Source organism: Tympanuchus pallidicinctus, unplaced genomic scaffold (assembly GCF_026119805.1).
Source record: "Tympanuchus pallidicinctus isolate F22 unplaced genomic scaffold, pur_lepc_1.0 scaffold5, whole genome shotgun sequence".
Taxonomy (NCBI): domain Eukaryota; kingdom Metazoa; phylum Chordata; class Aves; order Galliformes; family Phasianidae; genus Tympanuchus; species Tympanuchus pallidicinctus.
The window spans coordinates 28,080,088-28,093,974 of NW_026294769.1; the positions used below are offsets into that span (position 1 = coordinate 28,080,088).

General features: G+C 44.8%; 1 protein-coding gene across 3 annotated transcripts; it reads left to right on the top strand.

Annotated features, from left to right (window-relative positions):
• Window positions 1–1,321: 1,321 nt before the first annotated feature.
• Window positions 1,322–7,337, top strand: TMEM200C (transmembrane protein 200C). 3 transcript variants are annotated; one of them, XM_052703467.1, is made up of 3 exons: window positions 1,858–1,977; window positions 2,608–2,780; window positions 3,503–7,337. In XM_052703467.1, exon 3 carries the CDS (start codon window positions 3,546–3,548, stop codon window positions 5,166–5,168), a length of 1,623 nt encoding a protein of 540 aa, XP_052559427.1. In that variant the 5' UTR covers window positions 1,858–1,977; window positions 2,608–2,780; window positions 3,503–3,545; the 3' UTR covers window positions 5,169–7,337. The 3 variants fall into 3 exon arrangements, with proteins under 3 accessions (XP_052559428.1, XP_052559426.1, XP_052559427.1); XM_052703468.1 differs by lacking the exons at window positions 1,858–1,977; window positions 2,608–2,780 and adding an exon at window positions 1,322–1,449; XM_052703466.1 differs by lacking the exon at window positions 2,608–2,780 and having other exon boundaries at window positions 1,470–1,977.
• The last annotated feature ends 6,550 nt before the right edge of the window (window positions 7,338–13,887 follow it).

A 13,887-nucleotide genomic window follows, 5' to 3' on the forward strand; every position in this document is an offset into this window, starting at 1 on the left:
GTAATAAATAAGACAAGCAGTATGATGGGGTGTGCTAGATTATATCTCACTTGTGCGACAGCTTAATGTGGCTTCCATTTAATCAAAATTTCCATAAAGATGCTCAGATCAGAATACTGTTTCCTGGTCTCTGCCGAAAATGTGAGATCCACAGTGACCATGTTGACACATCTCAGCTCTGACTTCCATCTTCCTTCAGAAGAAGCTTCTTGGCTGTCTTCCTCATAATTCCTGCAAACTCAAGGGAAAAAAATATCTTGATCTTGCTGCATGTGCCATTCTTCCTTTTAAATCCTCCCTACTGTCATTTGAGATCTGTGCTCAAGATGAGCATTTTTAAAATAGGTTCAAAGACAACTGGCTGTGAGGGCACAGGGACAACACTGATGGAAGATTCCCTGGAGGCATTCAAGAAATGGGTAGCTGTTGTACTAAGGAACATGGTTTAGTGGGGAAATGCTGGTGGCAGATGGCCAGGTGGACAGGATGCTCTTGCAGGTCTTTTCCAGCCTTGGTGGTACCATGATTCTATGATTTCACACAGCTGGCGAGCTCTTAAATTGGAGAGCTGGGAGAAGATGAGTGCCACCTGGTGAAGCAAGCCCTCGGGCAGCCTGGGAGAGGTCCACATTAGCCTAAATGATAGGCTAAAAGGAAGGGACAGGAAGAGACGCTACACCTCTCCCATGGCCAACTGCTTGATGGACCAGAAAAACAACCATAGCTGAGCACAAGCAAGGACACGCACTCCAAGCCCACTACACCTGTGCTTGGGAGTGCCACCTTCCTCTCACAAGGCGTGAGGGGCGGCTGTGGGGCAGGCACAAGAAGGAGTTGCACATCTCCAACCTCCCACAAGGAGCACGGTCAGCCGCCCAAAGCAAAGGGACACAGAGTGCCGGACATCACCCTACCCCACCGACTCAGCACGCACGACACGGCGGGCCGAGGCACGGCAGAGAGTGGCCGCCGGGGGGGGGCGGGGCCGGGCGGTCGGGGGCAGACCGTGTGAGGGCAGGGCGGCGGCGGGCCGGCGCAGGTGCGCAGGTGGGGGGGCGGCGGTGGCCGTCCTGCAGCCATTTCCCTGTGTCACGGCTCCGTTTCTTAGCAACGGCTCCGAGTCCGGCCGCTAGTCGCGGCAGCCGTGCACCGCCCTAAGCGGCAGAGACGGCGGCTCCGCCGGGCGGGCGCTGCCGAGGGGCGGCCCCGCGGCGGGAAGGATGCGGCACGGCGCGGGGGCAGCACTCCCGCCGAGCAACCTGAGGCGGCCGGCGGCGGCGGGGCCGTGGGAGAGCCCAGTGCTCGGCCCAGCCCCGCCGCCCGCCCGCCCGGGGCCGTGAGGGGCGGTGAGGCGGCGGCGGGGCGGGCGCCGCGCGGGGATGCCCGCTCGGGCCGGAAAGTTTCTTCCCCGCTGTGGCTCGGCCGCTGACCTCTCGCCGGTCTTTCTCGGTAAGTGGGTGCGGAGCCTTCGGCGGCGCCGCTGCCATTTTGCGCGGTGTTCGGGAGACCCCGGCCCCTGCCGCCGGGAGCAGCGCCCAGCAGCCTGGCCACCCGGCTCCCGAAAACCGCTTATTCGCTCCGCGAGCGGTACCTGAGGAGCGGGCGCGAAGCCCGGGTTCTCTCCGGTTCCCCGTCCGTCTGTCAGAACAGCGTGAGAACTGCGCCCCGGGGCGCCCGCTGTCTGCGCACCGCCATCGGCTCGTGCATTCGCTCCGCAGCCTTCGGAAGTGTCCCCGAGTCTCTGCGTTGTTTTCTTCTGTTGCCGTCGCTGGTGCTCTCGTTGGCGGTCCCCTCCTTCACGTGCTCTGCGCTCCTTTCTAAACGGGAAAAACTCAGTGCCGGGCGGTGCTGTCTCAGGAAGGCAGCTCCGAAATGATTGCCATCTGTTTTCGTCGTTGTGGAGGAGACCGGTTCCTATCGGGGGGGCAGGAGAAGGAATGAGATCAGCGAGCGGCGATTACAGCAAATCCTGCCCCGGTAATTGCACTTCTGCACTGACAAAAATTTTTTTTGTTGTTGTTGTTGTTGTTTTTAAAGTAAGTAGTTTGATGATAGAGACTTCTCGTTCCTGTCCTTTGTTTTGAGTACGCCGTACCTCAGAGAGTAATTTAACAGCATCCTCGCTGGCAGCAAAAAAATCGAACAGAGTAAATTGGGCACAGACTCCTCACCTACATGTAAAATCTGGGAATAGAGGAGGGGAGAAATGAGATTTAAACGCTAAACAGGGAAAGGACGAGAAGTATTTTTTTTTTCCTAGGTGCTTGCTTAATTGTCTTTCAGTGCAATGAATTGAACTTTATAAACCAGATTATATTCAGTGCTGTCATCTTTTTGTTCCCTCGAAAAAACAAAGCTATACCGTCCCAAACTGGACTGTTAGCAAGGGGGGGAAGCCTTCTTCTTGGAAGTGTGAGGGGTAGAGAGTCCAGGAAAAAAAAAAAAATATCACAGCAGCACAGGAATTGTTCCTACATGGTGCATTTTGCGGCTTCAGTCACTGGAACACGCAGATGAGTCCTGACAGTCAGTGAAATAAAAGCTATAAATGATAGCTGTTCAGTCACTTGCCAGTTTCTCTACAAGCAATCCTTGCCTTTTCCCCAGGTGATTTGCAGGGGTTTGCTCCTCCTTTAATAAGATGTGACATGCTACCTACCAGCCACCATCTCCCCTCTCTGGAGGTGGGGGGATGTGGCCGTGGTTGCATAACAGTTGCCCTGAACTTCACACATGTTCCCAAAGCAGGAGGCTGTCCAGCTGACACTCCCTGACCACAGGCAAGTGATTAATATATTTTTTTTTTAATATTGCAGATAGAATTCTAAGGAAGTGAAAGAAACTTTTGTGGGATACTGCTTTCTATTATTCTGGTTTCCCTTGCATGTTTCACAGTGATTTCTTTTCCCCTCCTTTAGAAAAAGTAATATGCTTAACACTCCACCACTAATGTGCAAATAGTGTAGTAAAATGAATGGTATCTATAGATCAAATGTAATCCTTCCTGCTTTTATTTTCTTCATACCTCACATCTAGTTCCTGCATTACATCACTAACCACAGTGTGGTTAAGTTGCTGTGTGGCATAACCCCAAACCTGTGGGAACGGGGCTTCAGGGCAGGGAAGCTGTCAGCCTCCTCTGAAGCATGGTGTTTTGCAAGCACTGTCTGAGACTAGCATGATCATTTTCTGTTTATGCTAGCAGGTACTACCCCATCTATCATTTATCTGGAGCATAAAGAAATTAATTAGCTGTGTGCCAAGGGTCTAGTGGGGCTGCTTCTCTTTGCAGAACTGCCTAATCATCTGTCTCATCAGTCTGCCTGTCTTTCTTACATACAGAAGCTGCATGGACAAGAGAGATCAGCGTGTTGGTGTTACCACTGTCCCACTTGTTGAGGGGTTTAATTAATGGGAGAATGGAGGACGAACAAGAGACGGAGACACCCGTTGTGCTATAGGTCTGTCACTGATCCTCACCCTCTTCTCTTTTTCCCTGCAGGAGCTGGAGCAGCTATAGGGAGCAGTGCCCTGGGTAGCCAGCCATGATCGCCACTGGAGGCCTCCTGAGGATCTCAGCTAGGAAACAGGATCCCTTGCGACCACAAAGCCAAATCCCCAAACGCAAACGTAAGGCCAAGAAGAAACGCAAAAATGATGTTGTGGTTGTGAAAGGCAAGCTCAAGCTGTGCTCCATCTCAGGGCTCATCGCCCTCTGTGGCATCCTGGTACTGCTAGTGGGCATCGCCTTGGCTATTGTGGGCTACTGGCCTAAGTCCAGCCAGGTATACAGAGAAGTTAGTGAGGGCAGGCACCTGGCCCCTCAGGGTGGCACCCTCAAGAACCGCTCCCAGAACCAGGAAGGGGCACAAGCTGAGATCTACCTGGAGTCACCTTCCAGAGCCAATTCCACCGCTGCTATCAGCCAGGAGTTCCCGCAGTCCTATCCCACTTCCTCATCCCCCCAAGCTTCAGTGGGTTTCCTTTTCCGTCTTTTCTCAAGCTACTTGCATTCAGACAAGCTGAAGGTCTTGGGCCCCCTCATCATGGGTATTGGCATCTTCCTCTTCATCTGCGCCAATGCAGTATTGCATGAGAACCGTGACAAGAAGACCAAGATCATCAACCTGCGGGACCTCTATTCCACTGTTATTGATGCCCACAGCTTGCGGGCAAAGGATGGAGGCGCCTCAGCTCCTCTTAATGGCTTTGTCAATTATGTGCAGTCACGGGGCCTGGAGCTAAAGCCTAGTGGTGAAGGCCTGGGTGCTGCGGCTATGCTGGCCAAGAGCTCTTGGCCACCGGGCCTGGCTGCCTCTTTTTCCCCACCTGACCTAGCGTCCTCGCCACGACGTTCCTCCTTCTGCACCTTGCCACAGCCTCCCAGCCTGGCTGAGGCTGTGTACAGCATCTACCAGGAGCGTGCTGCCCGTACTGGCCGCACCTTCACCAGTCCGCCCTGCAGCCCACCAGAGAGCTGGGGCCAGCGCAGCACAGCCAGCTCCATTGTTGGATCCTCGTTGAGTGCTTTCACTCTTCTGCCCTTGGCGCAGAGTGGCAGAGGGGGAGGCTGGCGGAGGCCTCCTGGTGAGCGAGGAGTCCAGGAAATCCCACGGGGGGAGTTTGAATTGAGCCTGACTGACCTCAGCCACGTCGAGGGAGGCTACAGGACAAGGAGGCACAAGCTGGTTCTCAGGCGACAGAGCACCAGCTGCTTGCCTGATGCAAGGCGTCCCCTTTCTCCTGAGCCACCTCAGCCTCCAGCTGTCAGGGGAGACCTGGACTCCAGCCTGTTGGCAACTTCTAGCCACTCCAGATCTCTGGACCTGGGGGAATCACCTCCCTCAACTCCCCCCGCCATCACCAGGATGGACTCCCAGAGCTCACAGTCTGAGCCTTCCAGCAGCAATAAGGGCTACAGTCACCTGGAGGAGGCTGGCACCTCCTTGGAGTCAGTTGCCAACACCCCAGCCAGTAAAATCCAGGACTGTGAGGAGGAACCAGTTGAGAAAATGGACCCCCTCAAGGCTACCAGCACAGAACAAACAGGGGAACAATCTCAGCAAATTCAAAGACAGTACACAAAGAAAGAGAAACTCTTTATGATTTCTAGGTCGCACGCTGCATTAGGGCTGGAGGATGGGGAGCTGGAAAGTACTGGCATCTGAAAAACCAAGAAAGGGCAAAGACACCTTGCAGCCCTCCACACCTTTCCCCCTTCTTCATCTTTTTGTGGACTTAGGAAACCAGTCTATATCCAAAGAGCTGCAGTATGCTACCCTTGAAAATCTGAATTCAGTAAATTCTGTAGATGACTTCAGGAAGAAAATCCTTCTGTCCGATTGTATGTTCCTTGCAAGCCAAATTGTATTAAATATCCACAGTCCAGCAAGTTCTTGAGATCAGCTTAATACAATTTCGGACAGTATAACCGTGCACTTTAATTGTCTTGATTTCCAAGTGCTCCTTCTCCTCCGATTTCTTTCTTGCTGATTTGCCACTAACTGCTTGAAAACCACAGGCACTTTTTTTAAGCTCAAGAGCACAGTGCTCTTTAGATTAAGAAAGCTGAGCTCTCTCTTTGTTTTGGTTCAATCACTAAAAAGTTTGCAAGGCCTTAAGGATGACGTACCTTGACAAAGAAGGAGTTTGCTTAAATTTTGGAAAAATGAGAATTTAGAACAGAATAGAGCAGAACAGAGTGTTGATAATTTAGTTTAAACCATAATGTTCCTCAAAATACCTACTACAATGTGATACTTTATCAAGTATTATTACACATGTATTGAGTAATAGCATTAAAAGATTTTTTTTTTTTAATAAAACATTTGCAAACAAAACTGAGAGATAAAAAGTCTTTTATTTTGGTAAGTACTTATGATGCCATAAATTTCTGTTTTTGTAGTGTGAATGATTAGAGAGATGCTACAAGGCCAAAGGTTTGCTTATGCTTTTAAGTGGATAATAACCATATAGGAGTAATTTCAAAATAAACAGTGGTTTTGACTCTGAGAAACTATGCTTTGGTTCAGTCAGCAAAATCTGTCTCCATTTCTAACAGTGCTTTCTGACATCTGCAGGAATGTGAGATTTTGACATGCTATGGGAAAAAAAAATTATAGGTTTGACCTGTTAAAATTAGATTTTTTTCCTGAGTAACACTGAGTAATTGATCTCAAACTGTAGCATGTTCTTTTAGGAGTCTTCATTCGCAATTGTTGCTTTAAGCCTTTCCCCTGTTCACGTTTTCATATTCATGAAAGTATGTGCATAATGTTAATTTTAAAGCATAATTATAGTCCTGAATGTCTCTGAGCTGCTCACCCTGTTGAAATCAGTGGAAGGTTCTCAGTGACTTTGGATTGGTGAGAGTTTCTTCTTGAGTGAGAAAAGCATCAGGCTTCCTTACGGCTGTTTTTTTTTTTTATGATCTGTGGGCAGACTTTTAGTAGATTGATGAGTTGTTTTATTTTTGAACCTGCAACGTGACAGGCGTTCTTTTATTTTGTTAAAGCAGCTCTGCAGCTTTAGATGCTCAGGAGATTTCATCAGTGTTTCAGGTTTCGAATGTGGATGTGTCATTTCATCATACACAAAGGGAAACTGACATTAAACAAACACATGGTGTAGAGGGGAAAGTTGTTTTTCTGTTGCAAGTAAAATTTTTGTTATGGTTTCATGCCTTGAAATACCTAGTTATATTGCAGTGCATTGCAAAATTGAATATAACAGTCACAAAATGCAATTGCAAAGAGTAATCTGGCAAAGTCCTATATTAAATAAGGCTAATTTAAAAAAAAAAAAAGCCCACAAAGAATTTGCCATGTCTGAAATTGTGGAAGCAGTTCTCTTGAGCAACTGAGAGTATCCAGATGGCAATATCTCTTCTCTTGTCAGTGGCAACCACAAAAAACAATAACATGAACGTCAGCGTGACATTTTTTTTGCTATCAAACTGCTAACACACAGCTGGCAAAAAATGTGTTGCAGAACTGCCTGAGCTGGAAGGTGGATTGATGAGACACTGCAAGAAGTGGCACACAGTTCTCCCAGTTCCAAGTCATTAGTGAACCAGTGCTTATGCTTCTCTTGTGATTTGCAGCAAGATTTATGAGCTGTATCTGAGCAGCGTTACCTGGTGCTGACGGAGATGCTGGTTGTTTGTGCCGATGAAGATACCTCGTTTGTTGCTATCTATGTGAAAACTTTGTAGGGGCACAGGGTAAGAGGTGGGTTGTGGGTACTGCTTCCTGGAGGATGAGGTTCTCATGAAAGCATGACAAGTTTTTATTCATTCTGAAAGGGAGACAAATGTATTTCTGTATATGTATTCTTAGTAAATACTTCTTTAGTCCTCTGAATTTGCAGTGTGCTCCTAAAAAAAAAAAAAAAAAAAAAAAACAAACCTCTGGATGCTCCTTAGATAGATCAATTAAAATAAAGCATTCCAGTAATTCTGCTGATTAGTTTTCTGCAAAGCTTTCTTAATAGCAAAATTACAGTGAAGTTGGTTTTCAATAAGTAAATTTATAGCCTTTTCCTGTGTGCCAAAAAAAGATTTGAAACATCAAGTTTCATCAGAGGAGCTGGATTTTTAGAACAGCAGCTAGAAGTGATTCAGAACACATGCATTAATAGGCAGATAAACCCTTTAAGTATTTAAAAAAAAATCTCTCATTTTTTGTGAATGTGTTCCTCAAATTGTTTGTTGAACAACACATATAGCAGTGGATTTGATGTCAGAAAGTTTTGTTCAAAATTCAAGATGAGCAAATTAGTTTGACTAACACTGGGAAGTGGATGAGAAATTCAACCTTTGTGCATCAGATGTGACTGCTCATAGCACCATTAGCAGTACAGAAACAAACAGTGACTGGTCCAGAACAGAACCTTTCCTGATAACACCAGCAGCTGACACAAGTGCTCAGTTTTGTGCATTGACCTCTTGATTTTCTCCCAGATGACACTGACTGCTTCTTTAAACTACCAGACTGCCTCTTGGCTATTGTTTGCTTGTTTTTTGTCTCTTGTTTATGTATTTTCCTCCCATCTTGTCTTCCCCGTTAACCTTCTTCCCCATTATCCTGCCATCAAGTGCTTCCTCCGCAGTCTTTGTCAAGAGCTGAGTAGTTGCTTCTGTTGTATCTGCCTGCCTACACATTGCAGAGAAAGATGGGCTTGCACACAAAAAACTTTTGAAGATGGAATGATTAAGCTGCAATACCCCTGCATAAAATCTTAGTGTGTTCCAAAATCTGTTTTCTTTTCTAGAGGTATTTATTTTAGCATAGAAGAAATGCTATGGTAGTTATATAAAATTTCTCAAGGAAAAGCTAATTTCTGCTTGAACTCTCAGAGTACTCTCATCATTGAGTACAAGGCAGCATCTCTGCATTATGTCTGCTTCTTAGACAAGACTGAGATCGTAGGTAAATGCCCTAATTGTACCTCAAGTGTTCTACTGTTTATTTCCAAACTGCATATAAAAGGAAAAGGAAAGGTGGATCATGCTGTAAATATGTTCAGGAGACACATAGGCATCCTCCATAGAACACATTCAGTGAAAGTGTTAATACACTGAAGTGGATTAGGAAACGTGCTTGTAAACTCTAAACTTCAACTCCAACTGTTGGCGTATCAGCTGTACTACTACAAAATGCAGTAGCCCAGATTTATTGCACCATATTATTTAGGTACATTTTTAACAGCCCTTTCAAGAAATCATGCTGTCCAATAGTGAGTAACAGTGCCTGTACAAACATCAAATTAGGTAGCTAGCAACCTAGTTGTCAGCCTGCAGTAGTGTACATACTTCCATAATGACCAAAACTGTTCCAAGATTTACACAGAAGTAGCAATATATATATATTTTTAAATAAAATTAATGGAAGTGGCATGATGATAAAGGCTGTTGGATTTTTATGTGAGGATAATCTGATCAAATGTAACAGGTGTTGCATCCATGTGAACAGATTCTTGCTTAGAACAATGACAAAACAACAGCACTGTATTTACAGTGAAAAATGTAAGTTGTTACTAATTCCAGTAGATCACTCATTGATGCCTTGCACCATAAACATTTCAGCCTCTCAGTTTTCTCTTCATCAGGAAAGAGGGGATGAGAGAAAGAAACAAGAAAACAATGCCCAAACCCTGGCCATAACCAAGCCAGAAATCACTCTGCACACAAAAAGCACAGATGCTCTCAGTGGAAGCTGCAATTGCAGTCTTAAAGTAGTTAAGTAATACCTTTTTTTCTTGTGGAGCAAGTACATCAAAATTCCCTCAGAAAAAGTAACTTTATTCCTCTCTTTTCCAAGTGTTGCAAGAAGTAATGGAATGCTTTATCTAGTCTGGTTAATTATTATTTTTCTCTTCCAAGGATGAGTCAAAGATCCAGTATGGACCTGCAAATAGCAAAGATGTGCAGTGTGTGCAGGCATGAACAGAGAGAACAAATAGGGCCTCACAGCCACAGAAGAAAATCTGCTGCAGAGGAGTATGCTATTTTGTCTTCCTCTTCAGAGCTAACCTTCCTATTTACTGATCTCCAAAGCAGAAACATCTAAGCAAGTGCGTAAGAAAAACATCTTCCCCTGTTTAGCTTTCCCTCTAAGAGCAGCAGATGATGGTACAATTCAGACACTAGAGAAGCATGCATTTATCTACTAGTTAGTTGTTTATTTGCAAATTTACTTAGAGACAGTGACACATGGGAGTCACCAGTGGGAAATGTTAAGTTTTGCCACATCCCTGCAGGTGCTCAAGGCCAGGTTGAATGGAGCCCTGGGCAGCTGAGCTGGGAGGTGGCAGCCCTGCCTACAGCAAAGGGTGGGACTGGGTGGGCTTTAAGGTGCCCTCCAACCTAGGCCTTTCTGTGATTCCTTCTAGCAGAGAAATGATCAATCAAGCCCTCCTGGAGGGAGAGGCCCACTCTTCCCATAGTACTTGAATTATGCTGACTCCTGAGTCACCCTAAGTTAGTGCAGTCCATATGCCAGCAACATCTGCCAACAATTCCTCATGTTTGTTTTTTTCTCTATATTCAAGGAAGAAGTTTTAAACAGTAGCTTGAGCTTCAGAGAGCAGCAAAGAGCAGAGGTTAGAACACTTGAACTCACCTCATAGCAAAGATCAAAAGAAAGACGATTTCTCACTTTTAAGATCTTGGTCCCTGACATTTTGTTTTTTGTTTCTCTTTGCCCTCATCTGTACGAAGGTGATTTGGGCTAAGATTTTACAAGCTGCTTTTTCTTTTTTCCTTTCTACTTTCTCTCCATAAGTGGTGAGATGCTCTCAGACTGAATTTAGAAGTTAGAAGAGATTATTTGGATTCAGAGAAACAGCTGATTGCAAACTAAGCTTTACAGCCAATGTCAAAAACATCAAATAATGTTTAACATTTTTGTCCAATATATCCTGTCCACAATGGACTCCAGTTTTGAAGAAAACAACCTACAAGGCCAGAGAATAATTGCCACCAGGCACATGGAAGCCACATCACACTATTTTCTGAAATATCCAGCTACATTCAGACAAACCTTGGTGGGTCTTATTGTTGTTTTAATTTTCTGGGAACTGTGGAAGAAAACTGTTTATGAATCCCTGAAGTGAGAGCCACCACACAACCTGGGAGTGCTGTTTGCTCATCTCTGTGAGTAACATTTGGCATGGTGCTGACACATCTTCCCTGACCTGTCTGGGAGTAAAAGAAGGCCAAGTCACACAGCTTTTTTTTTTGTGTGCATGCGCATGCAGAGCTTTCAAGCTGCCACAAGCCAAATCAGCCATTTTAAAAGAGCAGAACTGCACAGCACAAGCACCTGACAAATGATGTTGCTGCCATGTGCCAGAAGTCACCAGAGGCAGCTCCATCAGGATAAACTCCCCATGAGCTGATGTGGTACTTCCACAACGCACCATAGAAGTGCCTTCTTCCCTCATTCGTAAATTGTACTTTAGGTCTCTCCCTGAGGGCTGTAGCTCAGCTCAGCTCAGCTCACCATCCTCAGCAATTATTTTCTTCTGCAAAACCAGACATATAGAGATACAGCCACAGGTGAAGAGCAGAAAGACCAGACCCACATTAAGTAGAGAAGAAAGAAGGTACCTGTATGCAATGATGATAGCATGCAAATATCTGTCTCTAAGTGACTTTTCTGAACCACTTAACTAGTTTGCTGTGAAACAGAGCCTTTTGAGTGCCTTTCCTCAACCAGGACAGTCATCTGTCATCTTTGAGGCATCCTCCTCCTGCAGGCAAGACACTGAAGCACTGATGTATTTCACTTTCTTCCAGATTTGTTGCACACAAATTACAGGAAATAACTTAGCTAAAGACTGTCCTAAAACACCTCTACAGAATGGTTAATACAGAGTGAATTCTGGACAGCTGATGCCATTTTTTTTTCAGGTGGCAAATTTAATAGGAACTGATGAAGCCTGGCACCAGTGTGGTAGCACAGAAGGTGATGATAGCAGCTCTTTCAGGTTTGGAGACTTAAATCCACCTGCTGGTGCAGCCTTTTGCCTATCTTTGCAACTTGTATGAACTGGGCGAGCAGCACTGAAACGGGCATGTACTAAGGCTGCATCTCTCAACCTCTGATCAGAGACCAACCCACTGGAAGATGTGGAGGCTAGTTCTCTCTCTTAGAGCTTTTAAGTATAGCTTTGGTTCATCACCCCCCATAACAAAGCAGCAAAGCTTTTTAAAGCTTTTCTAAGCAGGAGCGGTGAGGCTGTTTTGCCAGCAATGCTCTTTGCTAGGATGCTCTCTGCCTTACATCTGCTATGGAGGGCTGTAGCCCCAAATGAAAGGCACAGCCCAGTTCTGGGATCTCTGGTCCTGTGCTGAGGGGTGAGGCAAAGGAAGCTCATGTATTCAAAGTAATCATGCTATAACAGCAGTGTTTACTGTACCTTTAATTTCACAAACAAATTGGTCCAGTCCTCCACTTAAGCAAACAATGTGGTGCCTAATATTTCACCAGCAGGTTGAACTAATTCTCACATGGGCAGAGATTTCAACAGCAATGTTTTCCAAAAAGCTGCAGTAGGTATCCAAAACATACAGTAGAGTATCAGTTAATTTTACAGTTATGGATAAAACAATCTCATTTGTAGTTTAGACAATCTAGGTAATGCTGCCACCATTAAAAAAAAAAAAAAAAAAAAAAAAAAAAAAAAAAAAAAAAAAAAGGGGAGGGTAGCAATAGAACTGGTGTTTTGTTTTTTTTTTTTGTTTGTTTTTTTGTTTTCCTCCCCCCCCCCCCATCAAACCCAACCAAATATTTTGTTCAGTTTCTTCCTAAGTAAGCAGCAGGGTAGGAGACAGGAATCAGGTTTGGTTTCTATACTCAGCGACGCCATTTTCCAGCTGTCTCTTTCACTGAATTTTACCAAGTAGAAGCAGCATTCCCACTCCACCAGAGTACAGAAATCCCCAGCTACTTCAGTAAATCAAAGATGTCAAAACATTAGGAAATGTAAGAAATAAGTTACTGGGATTATCTTAAAATGAATAGCAAATTCCTCTGAGCAGCTGGAATGCTTATCAGTTGCAGGGAAAACAAAGATTACCCCAAAATATTTTTAGGCATTCCTAAAACATTTCTTCTTTAACACAGAAATGGGGTATAACTAACAACATCAAGAGTAGGGAAGGCTTCGTCTGAAGGAGTTTCAGGAGTCCTGGTAATGGCAGCAAGGAATATACTTATTTTGAAGACATGCTGACAGATGCTTGATACCATGGGACTGCTTAATCTTTTTCACTCTCTCTTACCACACGAGGTAATAAATTGTTATTATACATAGTAAGTGGGCACAATATCACATACACAGCCTTCTCTTGCAAATTCTATGGTTGATGAACAATAAAAGTACTTCATCTTCATGACTCCAAGACAACGGTCAGTGTACATTTGCCATATTAAAATACAGGAGTGGTAGCAGGTCCTGTCAAGGACAGCCCATAGACTTGCTTGGTTCTGCTTCTCCTTTGTCAAGGGCTACAACCTCATCAGCTTTTCCTTAAACAAATAATTCTCTTACAGCACAGAGTGTAAGCAATTATGTTACAAGGCCTCAGATCTGCATACTGCATCAGCACAGTATATATAAATCATCATGTTTATGCACAACTAAAATACATCTCTTCTACAGAGCCTTGAAAAGTGAGCCAAATAATGAAAAGCTGAAATTCTGGTGCAACACATGGAATAACATATGCACTCAGGGTAAAACAGGTGTCCCAGGCAGAGAAGGTAACTAGGAAATGGCTGATCTCATCACAGCAATGATTTAAAGCCATAAGTATGTTAATTAGAGCTGTTTGAAACAGAAGGGTAGATTCAATCTGCCAGAAGTTTTCAGCAAAAGTAGTAACTGAAGGTATAGCCATCCACAGGCCATGAAAGCAGCAGCTTCACAATCTCTACAAAGACCTGCTCTCAACAGTGGGAAAAGTAGACATCCTTTCATTGTTCTAAGTGGCCAGTTGGGGACCGTGCATCTCCTGGGTATAAAAGAGATGAGAAGAGCTGATTTTAAGAATCACCTTTAGAAGTGCTGGTAACTGCTTTATAGGTAGAAAAATAATTGTCAGCTAAGCAACAGCTCTCACATGCACTTCTTAAAAACCAGCATGGAATCACTGCAAGTCCTGCAGCCATCAGGATTAATGGTATGCAATAACCAGGAGATAAGCTGGATTGAATACCTGAAGTATCTTGTTCCTTAGAAAGCACTCTCTTTTAAGTCTAGGAAATGACATGATTCTTGAGTACCTTACTTCCATTAGTGAAATCATTTAAATTTATCTGCTTCCTGCTTATTTATGTTGACTAGAAAGGATTGATTATACCATTCTAAGTTGCATCCCTT

What these genes read in the sequence shown, in the direction of transcription:
- TMEM200C (XM_052703468.1), top strand. Translation starts at nt 3,546, where the DNA reads ATGATCGCCACTGGAGGCCTCCTGAGGATCTCAGCTAGGAAACAGGAT.